The 14,169-nt window shown below is 49.3% G+C and overlaps 1 protein-coding gene across 2 annotated transcripts; it reads left to right on the top strand.

Moving 5' to 3' along the window:
- On the top strand, positions 985-3,058 carry LOC8063667 (AAA-ATPase At3g28610). Of its 2 annotated transcripts, none has more exons than XM_021454931.1 (2): positions 985-1,735; positions 1,837-3,058. In XM_021454931.1, exons 1-2 carry the CDS (start codon positions 1,077-1,079, stop codon positions 2,771-2,773), a joined length of 1,596 nt encoding a protein of 531 aa, XP_021310606.1. In that variant the 5' UTR covers positions 985-1,076; the 3' UTR covers positions 2,774-3,058. The 2 variants fall into 2 exon arrangements, with proteins under 2 accessions (XP_021310606.1, XP_002461623.1); XM_002461578.2 differs by having other exon boundaries at positions 987-1,735; positions 1,834-3,058.

The raw sequence follows: 14,169 nt of genomic DNA, 5'->3' as shown, positions 1-14,169 counted from the left end.
ATGATTGGACAATATTTGTCAAATACAAACGAAAGTGCTACTATTCCTATTTTGCAAAATTTTTTGAAACTAAACAATACCTCAGACCACGTGAAGACGTATAGAGTATTATTTGAATTAATTAGGATAATTCAGATCTCGATTCTCTCTACGACTTATAGAGAAAAACTGACTTGATTTGAGATCAGCACAGCGCCTAGCATCTCGAATCTCTCTACTCTACGGCTTGGAACAGAACTCAAATTCGGATCGCACTAATGGCAACTTCAGTAGTTGAGGTTCAGCATCTAGTCTAGTCGTCGTAACGGGGCTCCGGCCAACTGTTTCTTGACTCATTCCACGGCCCATCGTCAACACACATCAACTTCATCCAAAAAAAAAAACCTCGATCTTGGCTTTTCTTGCGTTTGACAGAAAAAATGGGTATATGCAACTTGCAAAACTGTGGAGCGTGTTAAGTTGGATGGACCGTGGTAGTACTTTGTACACGAAAGCTATCTTCGACATCTTGGCTATTTTTTTACGCAGATTATTTCAAAAAGTATGTTTCAATAGATGTATTATTTGGTTTTATAAAATAGAGAGTTGTCCATGATTTTCAGCGGTCATATAGCTAAGCACTGTATCTAACTTTATAAAATAGCAAGGCTGTTGTAGACCTCTTTTTTTTTAACAAGTTTTTATATTTTACAAAATAGCTAAACAATAGAATTTGGCTTCTAATTTTAGCCAAACTCTTAAAGTTGCTTTTAGGCCCCGTTTGGTTTGTATTGATAAACTTTAACTTATATCACATCGAATGTTTAGACATATACGCATGAAGTATTAAATATAGATAAAAAATAACTAATTATATAATTTATATGTAATTTATGAGACGAATTTTTTGAGCCTAATAAGTCTATAATTAAAAACTAATTGCCAAATAAAACGAAAATACTAATCAAACACGCCCTTAGAGCCCTTAGACGGTGACTGATGAAGAGTTCATCGGCGGCAGCAAGCACGGGCTTCTCCAGCTACTAATAGGCATCTCCCTGCTCGCTCACATTGGCACCGCCGCAGCCGTAGCTGCCATGGCAGAGCACGGCAACAGGGCTCTGGCGCGGTGGCGGCGGTGGGTGCTGGCCAACCTGGGCTCCTTCTCCGCCCTCTTCACCAACACCAACTTCGGCTCGGCGTGGCTCATCCTTGCGCCGGTGGTGTCGCTGGTGGCCACCTACGCGCCGCGGCGGCTGTTCCTGACCTACTTCAACCTCTTCCTCCGGCGCCGCGCGCGGCGCCTGCTCAACGCCGTCGACCCCTACGTGACCATCGACATCTCGGAGCCCGGCGGCGAGGTCCGGTACTCCCGGTACGGCCCCGTCTCCGACAGCGACACCACCTACGAGGAAGTGAAGGCGTACCTGAGCGGCGCCGCGTGCTCGCAGGACGCGCGCGAGCTCCGCGCCGAGGGCGCCCGGGAGGGCAACGGCCTCGTCGTCAGCATGCGCGACGGCCAGGACGTCGCCGACGAGTTCCGCGGCGTCTCGCTCTGGTGGTCCTCCGTCATCGTCAGGGACGTCCAGGGCCAGCGCAAGGGCGACAGGCGGTTCCAGCGGCTCACCTTCCACCTCCGCCACCGCGGGGTCGTCGTCGACGAGTACCTGCCCCATGTCCGCCGCCAGGGCCGCGAGATCCTCTTCAGCAACCGACGCCGGCGGCTCTACACCAACAGCAAGTCACGAGATCCCTAGTACGCATCGCAAGCTCTATTTCGATGGATCCATTTGATTTGATTGCTGATTTTATCTGCGTCGTCGTCCATGATGTGAATCTGATCCGTCCAAGCAGCAGCTACGAGTACAAGTCATGGAGCTACATCGACTTCGACCACCCGACGACGTTCGACACGCTGGCCATGGACGGGGCCAAGAAGAGGGACATCATGGACGACCTCGACACGTTCCGGAACAGCAGGGACTTCTACCGGCGCGCCGGCAAGCCGTGGAAGCGCGGGTACCTGCTGTACGGGCCGCCGGGCACGGGCAAGTCCACCATGGTGGCCGCCATGGCCAACTACCTCGACTACGACATCTACGACGTGGAGCTGACGGTGGTGCACACCAACAGCGACCTCCGCAGGCTGCTCATCGAGACGACCAGCAAGTCCATCATCGTCATCGAGGACATCGACTGCACCCTCGACGTCACCGGCGACCGCGCCAGCAGCAGCAGGCCGCGGCGGCGAGAGGCGGCCGACGAGAAGCCGCCGCCGCCGCCGCCGCGCGACACGGTGACTCTGTCCGGCCTGCTCAACTTCATCGACGGGCTGTGGTCGGCGTGCGGCGGCGAGCGGATCGTCGTGTTCACCACCAACCACGTCGAGAAGCTGGACCCGGCGCTGATCCGGCGCGGCAGGATGGACATGCACATCGAGATGTCCTACTGCAGGTTCGAGGCGTTCCAGACGCTCGCCAAGAACTACCTCGACGTCGACGACCACGAGCTGTTCGGCGCCGTCGAGGAGTTCCTGCGGGAGGAGGACCTCACGCCGGCCGACGTCGCCGAGTGCCTCATGGTGGCCAGGCGCGCGGGCTCCGGCGAGCCTTCTCGCTGCCTTGAGATATCGATCGATGAGCTGAAGAAGAGAGCGGCGGAGAAGGCCAAGGCCGAGGCAGAGGCCAAGGCGAGAGCAGAGGCGGAGGCCATGGCGTGGGCGGCGGAGGCAGAGGCCAGGGCGGCGGTGGAAGCAAATGCGGCGGCCGCGAGGGACCGTGGGAATTCGCGGTAATTTTGAACACGACGAACAGAAAGTTTGGATGTGTGGGAATTTACTAGTAGCAATCCTGAAGGCCTGTTTGGCTGTTTGAATGCCTATAGGATTTTGAAAATCAGACTGGATTCTTGCGATGCCCGAATCCATCAGCCTCAGCTGCTTTAGGTCCTGTTTGAATCCTTAGGAGTTTTATAAGAATGTACGTACTAGATAAAAAAAAATCTAATATGTGTTTTATTAGATTCTGTGTGTCTGTTCGTTAAAACTCAGTAGGATTTTAACAAGACTTCTTTTTCTACATTTTTGAAATCTCTAAGGACTCAAACAAGGATTCTAAAATTTTCTTTTTCTAGATTTTGAGCTGAACGACTCTAAGGACTCAAGAATTACCGACACGGAGCCTCGTCATTCTGTTCTTCCTCTCTTCAAGCACGCTGGACAAAAAAGCTTTTGAGCTGGCTTGGTGGCTCCTCTCAAAAGTGCTTCCATTGAACTCATTTCTCTTGTTACCTTTTAAAATGACATTGACTTGTTTTTGAATGAAATGAACTCAGATTTCTGAAAAGCTCAAGAAGCGCACACTCCTCACCTCATTAGGCTCGGCTCACTGAGAGCAACTCCAGCAGGGCCCCTACTTGAGCCCCTATAGCTAAATATGGGTGCCCAGGTAAAAAACAGCACTCCAGCGGGGCCCCTACTAGAGCTCCAATTTGGGGTGGGCACCCAAATCTTCCCTGCAGCCCTTATTCCTATTGGCCCAACAGCCCAGCCCTCATCCTGCGTGGTGTGGCAATTACCTCATCACACCGAACAAGCGCAGCTTCGCCCATCTCCCTCCAGCGCTAATTTTCACTACCGCGCTCCCTCCCTCCACCTCCGACCTCCACCGTTGGGCCTCGCCGCCATCCCTTCCGGTGAGAGTGGCCTCTCCTCGATGAGCGGGAGCAGCCCCAGCCATGGTTATCGTGAGCGTCGAGCCTCCCCTTCTTGTGGCCATGCAATAGCGAAATGTTTGACCCAATGACGAGTGGGTCCCACATGTCATTGTCTGCCAGTTTGGATTTGGGGGCCTTCATTTAGGTGGTACTGTTGGAGTGGAAGCAAAAATTTTGGGCACCCAAAAGTAGAGGGAGCACCCAAATAAAAAGTAGGGGCTCTGTTTTGGGGGCTACTGCTGGAGTTGCTCGCTCGGTTTAAAATTGGGTCTTAGCATCCCTCCAAACCAAAGTTCCTAGCATTTCTTGCCAACCCATGGTGCTTATTGAACAAAGCTTGAAGAACAACAAAACATAAGCTCGAAAAAAGAAATGTTTGGCTCAAGACCAGCTATTTATTTCAAATGTTTTTGTACACAAAATATCGACATGTGACAGGTTAGATATATATAATTTTTCAACCCATGAAAAAACCACTTTTTTCTTTTTTACAATCTGACTAAGAGCATCTTTCCCTAAAAAAAAATTAAGAGCATCTCTAAGAGGCTTCCCAGAATGTACATTTAAGTAAACCTGTTTTCTATATTTTTTACCCTCCAATAACTTTTCTATATCTTGTGTACACTCTAAAGAGTCATGAGTCATCCTCGCTTTCTATTTTTGACTAGTCTTGAACCGATGATGTTTATATCTGAAGATTCAATTAGAAAGACTGTTTGAGTTTTTTTTTTACCAAAATCTTGGCCATTTTGACGCTGCCCCGGACTCTAGTTGTAGCCGCCTCCCCCGCCGTCCAGCTACGGACGTTGTGGCCGGCAAACAGAATGACGAGGCTCCGTTGTCGGTACCCGTGACCGTAAAATAAGCTGCTGTCACAGTGCGCGCGTGCCTACTAGGAAACCTCTGACCGCCAAGGCAGCAAGCAAGTGGAAACTGTTGCTTTTGCCCTGTTTTTCTATGCGCGCGCATCACCTCACCAGCGTGGAACTGATGAAATAGCCGATGTCAGTGGCAAAGTTCACAAGTGTGACCACCTTCCTGCTTTCTTGCCACTGATAGATTAGTAGTAGTATCCTACGACGTGATGAGGAGGATAATGGCCCGTTACATCGACGACTTGTGACATATGGGTGCAACATCCAGTCACCGTTTACTTTGTTGCCGGCCGGCGCAACCACTCCTCTTTTTTCATATAATCTATACTTTTTTTTCCCAATATATTTTGATGGTCATTGCCTTGCCTATGTGTCCACAACAGCGCAAGGCTTGCGGCATGAGGTGTGGTGAGCTACACGCCCACACCTATTCCTTCTGCCTTTTCTCGAACAAATGGGGGGAAAAATTATTCCTTCTACTGGACTTTTTTTTAGTGTTCAACTGAGCCCTCACTCTGTACTTACGAATGAGTCACAGGCATATGACATATTGTTAGTTAAAAGATTTATCATTTATTAACTGTACTTATTGGCATGAAAACCGGCCCGCGCGCTGTGCCTTGGGCCGAAGGCCAGGCACGAAACCCGTAAAGGCACAACCCGCTAGACATGACGGCCCGTAGCGGCTCAACGAACACGGCCCGTTGGACATATATAACCTTAGTAGAGGAAACCGATCCCTCAATGCTTGGGCCACTTGGAGCATAGCGAAGGGCTCAAAGATGAGGACGGTGCTTCAAACGGGTACCCGCGGTTCTTCTCTAGTGTAACTAAATGGACTAAATGAAAAAAAATGAGAGAAGGAATTGCATATTTAGTTCATTTAGGCTCTCTTTGCCACAACTCAACTTCACTAGTAAAGCTGTTTTTTTAGAAAATAGCGTCATGAGCAACTTCTTAAATGAAGCTAAACTATTTTGGAAAAAGTGTTTGGTAAAATAGCTTCAGCAACTACTTCTTGCATAGATGGAAAAAAGAAATGAGGGAGAGAGCTGCAATAAGCTATTTTTTTCAGCTTCATCCCACTCATGTTTTTGTAAGAGAAGAAGAAAACAACTTCACTCATGAAGCTGTACTAAATAAGGCTTTAGTAGAACCACGAGTATCCATTTGGAGGGTTATCCCATCTCAAGCACGTTTGCCAATTCTTAAGGCAGCGGACACATGCGTAAAAAAATCATATATGTAATAGGGCAAGAACAGGACACCGCGCCTCGTATCGTGATTGCACTACCGGATTGGGGGGGTTTGCCGTGTGCCTGGGGCACACGGCAAAGCCCAAATCGCTCACGGCGAAGGCTTTGCCGTGTGTTGCTCACGACGAAGAACACACGGCAAATTCTCCCACGGTAAACTTTAACTTTGCTCACGGCGAAATTGCGGGCACACGGCGAAGTTTTGCCGTGAGTCAACACTGACTCACGGCAAAAAAAAAAGGTGACGGAAGGCGTGAAACGGTGGGGGACGGTTTGACGGCAACGTTTGCCGTGTGTTGCACACGGTAAACCTTTGCCGTGAGCTAGAGTGGGCACACGGTAAACATTATAATGAATTTTTTATTTTTTTAAAGAGGGTTTGCCGTGTGCCTACATGGTAGCACACGGCAAACATTGAATCTTTGCTGTGTGCTACCATGCAGGCACACGGCAAAGTCTCAATATTTGTCGTGTGTCAGGGTGGGCACACGGCAAACCTCCTTCCCAGGTATGGACTAGGCGGCCTGGTAGGCGGGTTTGCTGTGTGCTATGGTCATAGCACACGGTAAAGATTGGTTTTTGCCGTGTGTTATGGCTCTAGCACACGGCAAACCCCCTTTCCAGTTTTTTTTTGTTTTTGCAGCCACATGTATCATAGCACAGCTTACATTAATCACACATAGCACACAAATATCACAATATATCACACACTTGCCACAATAACCACGATATACCAAATCTCTCACATACATATAACGTACATGTCACATACATAAACACATGTTCATCAGCAAGTCCATCACAAGTCTGAGGAAACCACAAGTTCAACAACACGTCCGATAAAACGACAAATTCCATGAACAAACTACAAGTTCACCAACCGAATCCATCTCGTCTGCCCCATGAATCGCCTGGAGGTTGGTACGGATTGACATGGTCGCTCCACCCACCGTCTTGAGGACTTTGCTCATTGGGCGCTTGAGTAGAACCCTGGGAGTGAAGCTGCACAAAGGATGAGACAAACGTGTCATAAGTGAATTTTGAGATTAAATACTTGAAGTTGAAGATATACATAGTGGTTTCAAATGAAAATTTTGGCAGCACCTCCCGTGCACGGGGAGGTTCCCAAGACCTGCAAGAAAAGCATCAGCACGAAGGCCGACAAGCACAGCGGCACGATGGCCGGCCGACATCCACAGCGGCTCGATGGCATGCAACCACAATTACATCTACATCTACAATGGTAGAGATTGCATGGTTAAGTGAAGTGAAACTCACTGGGCTAGGTCCACCTAAAGCGGGTGGAACGTACAAGTTTGGTGGCGGAGGTGCTCCCATCTGAGCCCACGAGTTCGCATGTAGATGGCCATCTCCCTGTATTGTGTCTCTAACTCGGTGATCCTGACTTCCTTTTGCGAAAGCTGGGCCTACAAGGTTGAACACTTGTGTTACAAAGCTATGTTATGATTGAACGATTGAGCGTGAATGAAACAGTGAGAACCTGGAGGTTGGTGATGATGCAGTCGGCTGCGGTCGGCCTCGAGCGTACCCCAGAGCTGCTTTGGCCCTGGCGCCTGTCCTTTGCTCTGATCTGGGAGAGAGTAGGAGTCCTCGAGGAGTCAATCAAGGGGTCGGCAACCCAGTACCGCCCATGTTGCTTGCCTCCCCCTGCCCTCATGGCTGCTTCTCCACTAATGGCCTCATTATAGGGATCGAAGTCAGGGCCATGGATCGCATGTGCTGAATCACAGTATGAGCTGATCCGGCTATGGACGGTGGAGTTGGTGTACGCCTCAGGAGGGTCGTCCGAGCTGTAGGTGATGTCGGCTGTCGCCTTCCCCTTCTTGGACAGAGCATAGGCCCCCAACGGGCCTATATCCTGCCCAGGGTGTGCGGCTTCCTGCGAAAAAAACAAGAAGATGATTAGAGGGTATGCACATATGACCGTTAGAATAAATCAATAAATCCTTATACTTACATATCTTTCTATGTATTCCTCGAGGGTAAGGCTCCCTTGATGGTGTGATGGACCTGGCATCTTTCTGCGTCGCACGCGGGCAGCGTCGTGCTGGTCCCACCATTCCTGGCTGCACCACCAGTCCACCATCATTTCCCAGCACATCCCTTTGCCCTCCACCCAATGCGGTGGCACCTACACGTGATCAAGAACATGAAATTTAACAAGACCAAATTAACGTTACTTAAACTACCAAGAAATTAATGTTACTTACAAGCATGAACTGTTCCTTGGTCAGTGTAGTGTCCCTGGCGACATCTTTGTGTATCTTCACATGCTCGTACTGGGCCTTGTAATTTATGATTGCCTGGATGCGCGCCTCTGAAAGGTCCTAATATGGCTAGAGGGGGGGTGAATAGCCTATTTAAAAAATTCTACAAACTCACTAGAGCAAAAGGTTAGTAAATAACAAAGCGAAGCTTTTTGCTCTAGCTCTAAAGGGGTGTTTGCAAGCCACCTACCCAACAATTCTAGTTGCTAAGATCTCTATGCACACAAGAACTAAGACTTTACAAGATACACTAGAGAACTAAGCTACACAAGTCAAAGTAAGCAACTAAACTAATTACACTAGTTTGCGGTAAGTAAAGATAAGATGAGATATTTATACCGCCGTGTAGGGGATGAACCAATCACCAATATAAACAATCAAGCACCGGGAGAATGCCAATCAAACACAATTGAGACACCGATTTTTCTCCCGAGGTTCACGTGCTTGCCGGCACGCTACGTCCCCGTTGTGTCGACCAACACTTGGTGGTTCGGTGGCTAAGAGGTGTAGCACGAACCTCGTCCTCACTAGGACACCACAAGAACCTACCCACAAGTGAGGTAGCTCAATGACACGAGCAATCCACTAATGTTGCCTTTGGCTCTCCGCCGAGGTAGGCACAAACCTCTCACAATCACCGGGAGATGGCCACGAACAATCACCAACTCGTGCCAATCCTCCTCCGCTGCTCCAAGCCGTCTAGGTGGCGGCAACCACCAAGAGTAACAAGAAAACCGCAGCCAAATCGATCCCCAAGTGCCACTAGATGCAATCACTCAAGCAAATGCACTTGGAATCACTCCCAATCTCACAAAGATGTTTAATCTATGAAGGAGATGAGTGGGAGGTGTTTGCTTAGGCTCACAAGGATGTTATGTCTGTTAGAATGCCAAGAGAGTAAGCCCCAAGCCGGCCAAACACGTATTTATACCCCCTCAAGCAAATAGAGCCGTTGGCTCTTTCACTGGGCGAAACACGGGGTCACCGGACGCTCTTAAAGGGGCACCGGACGCTCAGCCCTTGCGTTCGGTGCTCCAACGTCAGCCGCGTGTCAGAATCTAACGGTAACCTGCAGAGCACCGGACGCTGAGCAGGTTGGCACCGGACGCGTCCGGTGCACACCGGACTCATGCGCAGAGAGCTCCACAAACTCGCAGGGTCACCGGACGCACCCTCAGCGTCCGGTGCTCACCGGACCCATGCGCAGAGAGGGTCGCAAAACGCCCGCACACCGGACGCTAACCACCGGACGCTCAAGCCAGCGTCCGGTGCCTATCGTCCGGTGCCTAACCCTAACCGAGTCGGGCAGCCTGCACACCGGACGCTCAGACACAGCGTCCGGTGCCTCTGAGCCAGCGTCCGGTGAGTGTTCCTCAGCGAGAAACACTCCCGCGACTTCTCCAAATTTCCCTCCGGCACAATAGAAAATATGCACTTCATTTTCTCGAAAAGCGCCGAATCAAAGTGTGCCAACACCACAACGTGTAAACCAACAAGTGCACGTGTGTTAGCAATTTCACAATCATTTTCTTCGAAGGAGTTAAGTTAGCTCACTAGGTTCTAAATGTATGCACATGAACAATAACACCTAGTGGCACTTGATAACCGCTTAGCCAAAGAATTCCCCTCTTTATAGTACGGCTATCTATCCTAAATGTGATCACACCCTCTATGGTGTCTTGATCACCAAAAACAAAACCCTAAGCAATACCTTTGCCTTGATCTCCATAGGATTTTGTTTTTCTCTTTCTTCTTTTCCAAGTTGAGCACTTGATCATCTTGTGGTCATCACCATCATCACCATGATCATCACTTGCTCCATCACTTGGCATGTACCAACCTCATTAAGTCTACACACACTTAGTATAGAGGTTAGTACTAGGGTTTCATCAATTATCCAAAACCAAACTAGGGCTTTCAGCCTCGTAGTGCATGTCCTTGATGCTCTTGACACATTTTGTTCCAAAAATGTGATTGGCCTGTTCCTCATATTTGGGCTCCACTCTAAAGAAATCCTGCATGTACACGTGATGTAGACAGTCATTATGTATAGAAGGACTAAAGAATGTGAAGTGGTGAGCAAGTGCGAGGAATTCTTACCCACATCTCCTTGATCACCCTCAAGGCCTTGTTGCCGAAGTTCCTGCCAAGTACATCTGTGGTATCCGGCGCGCCTCCGTAGTGCTGAAATGTCCATGCCGGCTCCGGAGCCCCCGCAAGAGTGACCACGCCAGGGAAGTGCAACCTGCACAAGCCACCAAGGATGGTACTAGGGTGTCGTTGGTGAGCAACACCCGCTACTAGTACCTTAAAGGACCTGCACAAGTGGTTAACCAAAATTAGTAGTTCATATTGTGAATTTGAACATAAGGAATGTCGAAGTAGTGCTTTGAAACATACTTTTGCCCTCGTGGCCGAATCAATGGGCGATGGTCGATGAATATCGGTCGATTGGGAAGCTGATTGGGACCTCGTTGCCAGATATCTGGCGGGGCCCCGTCGTCCTCGTCCTCGTCCTCGTCCTCGTCCTCCTCCTCCTGCTCCTGCTCCTGCTCCTGCTCCTCGTGCGCCCCGGTGGTCGTCTCCTGCTCCTCCTACTCCCAGGTGGGCGTCTCCTGCTGCTGCACCATGGGTGTCTCTCCCTGAAGACTGCTAACGCTCCTGGTCCTCCTGCTCGAGGTCCGCCTCGACCGGCTCCTCGACCTGCTCCCCGACCCCTCAGGCTGCTCCTGAGGCTCCTCCCTCGGTCGGGCGTACCGTGACCTCACGTTCCTCATGCCGCCCACCATCTTTGTTCAGTGACCTGCATGTAAGAAGAGTAAATCAGTAACCACAATTAAACATCATGTACTTAGATAGAGATGCAAATTAATGATAACATAATATTACATGTATTAGAAATAATCATCATCTTCATAACCGGCATTCGGTGCATCCTCCATCTCATCATCTGTACCAGCCATGTCTAGGTACTCATCACTAACTGGAGGAGCATCGATATCGTTATTGTCATTGTCTAAGCATAACTGCTCAAGTAATTGTAAGTCCCTCACATCTTCAACCTCAACGTCATCGTCATCTTCAACAATAATGGCCACATCCATGGCTTCAGTTAAGTCTATCACAAAAGTCCCTTCTAGACCCTCTTCTTGATAGAACTCCCCTTCATATGTGTCCGTGTCAAGGTTGTAATCTTCCTTGTTTGGTACCGGTACTCCACCGTGCGGCGATACCTTGTGCACAACATCCCAACCCTTAAGACGTGCATCAGTTTTGCACGGGTACGACGTATAATAAACTTGTGTGGCCTTTTGGGCCACAATGTATACATCATCTCCTGGTAAGACGGAATCCTGTCGAATTTCGACTAGCCCAAGATCATCAAAACCATCGACACGTGGTCTCACAACCTCCTCCCTCGTGCGATCACCTTCACCGTGGTAGGTCCATCGGGTATAGCCCTGCATAAACCCAAACTTGCAAAGATGCTGCCCCATGACCTCCTTCGTACGCTTCCGCGTGTTTGCACACTTCACGCATGGACACCAGGTCATACGGGCGCCTTTAGCCCTGGCGAATGCTTGCTCTAAGAAAGCCTCGATCTTCTCAATCCATTCCAAGGAGATGTCTCTCTGACTTGGCCGGCCAGTGTACATCCACTGATGGTCATCCATCCTCTAACATATCATGCAGTAATGTAAGAACAGAATGCATCTACACGATAGCCCTATTAACTAATAGGTGAGGATAGGTCCTAATCCCACCCGAGGATGCGTAGATGGAGTTAGTTTCCATGTCAACTCCGATCTGAGACGAAATTTCGGCAGCACCTCCCCGCTGTTCTCCAAATACACGTCTCGACGGGGAGGTTGTGTACCCGGAGAACAACAGGGAGGTGATGCTGAAACTCTATCTCAGATCGGAGTGGACCTGGAAACTAACCCCATCTACGCATCCTCGGGCTGTCCAAATAACGTGGACAATTCGAAATAGATACGGTCGTTTCCAACCGTATCTCTTTCGAACGGGAGACGCCTAACTCGGTTACGTAAACGACGACACAAATAGAATGTGCGGTTATACCTTGGGTGGCGGTGAAGTCAGGCTAGCGATGCAGGCAGACCCACGGCTTCGAGGAACGCCTGTGCTCCCACGACCTAACGTCCTCCTGCAAAAATAATAGTGTCAAATGAAAATTTCGGCAGCATCTCCCCTACACGAGGAGGTTTCCAAAACCTGCAACAAAACAGCGGCACGATGACCGTCAAACACAACGGCACGATGGCCGGCTAACACAACGGCATGACATCAATATATGTTCTCACCGCTACATCAATTAATTCATCTCTGTATAAGTAGTAATCAACTAATCCATCTCTGTTCCCTAATTGAGTTAGGGTTAGAGATTTGGGGAAAATAGTTCAATGACAATACCTTTGCTTCAGCAGGGACAGGGAGGAGACAGCCGAGGCGCCGACCGCCGTGCACCACCGCGCTAGGCGCCTCCGGGCTCTGGCCAAGAGTGGGCGCGGGATGCCGCGCAGCTGGCGGCTAGGGAGGCGGGCGCGGGGTGCAGGGGGGTGGTGGCGCAGAGAGGGCGGCGGCGCGCGCAGCGGCGGCAGCGGCGGGTCGTGCAGAGGACGGTGGCGGCACGGCGGGCAGGGAGCGGTGGGGGGCGCGGCACGGCGGGCAGGGAGCAGTGGGGGGAGGTCGGCGACGTGGCAGGGGGCGCGGCAGGGGCGCAGCAGGGCGGTGCGGGGTGATGGGGGGCAGGCAGGGGGCGCTGGGGCCTGGGGGCGCGTGGATAAGGCCCGAGGGGGGTTTGCCGTGTGCTAGATCAGGAGCACACGGCAAACATGGCCTCTTTGCCGTGTGCTGGTTAAAGTGGCACACGGCAAACACTAAACAACATTTTATGTTTACAAACATATTAAACAATATTTTATATTTACTTAATAAATCAATTTTTTATGTAATTTCTTTGTCAAATGAACTTCACAATGTATATTCCATGTTTACAAATATATTACACCATTATTTCATGTGTTTATTTCTTTAATTTGAATTTTCTCGTTTCAAAATCAATAAATGCTGAAAATAATTAAGAAATAGCAAACGATTCCGAAATATTCCCAAATGTGCACACGACACAACCTATGTGGTGTAGTGCCTACAGAAAAAGTTTCGAAATCAAACTCAAATATGAAAGTCGAATCTACTTCAACTCATACTCCTTCACTCATAACTCTCTCATACTTCTTCGAAGATTGTTTGGTTTCTACACATCATATAAGGCAACTTGTTTGAAATCTCCCCAAACTTTTTTTATGACTTCTATGTATTATAACATGACATATGTACAAGTTTCAGGATTTACGGGATCAAATAACATTTATTAGAATTTTTGAAAAGTACCGACGCATGTTCGGCGTCGTGTCTCCTAACCACGGCATTCGAAAGTCATTTCCATTTCGAATGTGGGTTCTTAGACAGGGTTGGGTAACATGAAAATTATTTTTTCCGCATATTTTTCCAACAATTTCACTGAGTCGTAGTTCAAATTTGACCGCATCCGGAAAAATGAAATTAAATGCTGTTAACTGCAAAAATATAGCAAACATGTTTCAAATTTTATGAAATTTGAGTATGGAGTTACAAATGGTGAGTGTGTAGACAAGAAAAAACTTGGAGGGCAAAATCTAAAGAAAAAAAAGACAAATTGTTCGCCGTGTGTTGCACACTTGGCACACGGCAAAGTTTGTGTTTGCCGTGTGTCAGCCACAAGCACACGGCAAACCAGGCTTTGCCGTGTGCCTAACGGCCGCACACGGCAAACGTTGACGGCGGGGGGTTGGCGTTCGTGTGGAGTTAGTTTTTGCCGTGTGCCTTGTTTTTGCCGTAGGTTGCTCACGTTAAAGTTTTGGGGTTGCCGTGTGCCTGGTGTTTGCCGTGAGCAACACACGGCAAAGACCAGGTATACCGTGTGCCTAGCGTTTGCCGTGTGCTTGAGCCGGGTACACGGCAAACCCGACCTTTGCCGTGTGTTGCTCACGGCAA

Source organism: Sorghum bicolor, chromosome 2 (genome assembly GCF_000003195.3).
Source record: "Sorghum bicolor cultivar BTx623 chromosome 2, Sorghum_bicolor_NCBIv3, whole genome shotgun sequence".
Taxonomy (NCBI): Eukaryota; Viridiplantae; Streptophyta; class Magnoliopsida; order Poales; family Poaceae; genus Sorghum; species Sorghum bicolor.
This window is presented reverse-complemented; position numbering and strand designations above follow the sequence as displayed.

What these genes read in the sequence shown, in the direction of transcription:
- LOC8063667 (XM_002461578.2), top strand. Translation starts at nt 1,077, where the DNA reads ATGGCAGAGCACGGCAACAGGGCTCTGGCGCGGTGGCGGCGGTGGGTG. An exon ending in AGCAAGTCACGAGATCCCTA is followed by an intron (nt 1,736 to 1,833) that starts GTACGCATCGCA and finishes CCGTCCAAGCAG; the next exon opens with CAGCTACGAGTACAAGTCAT.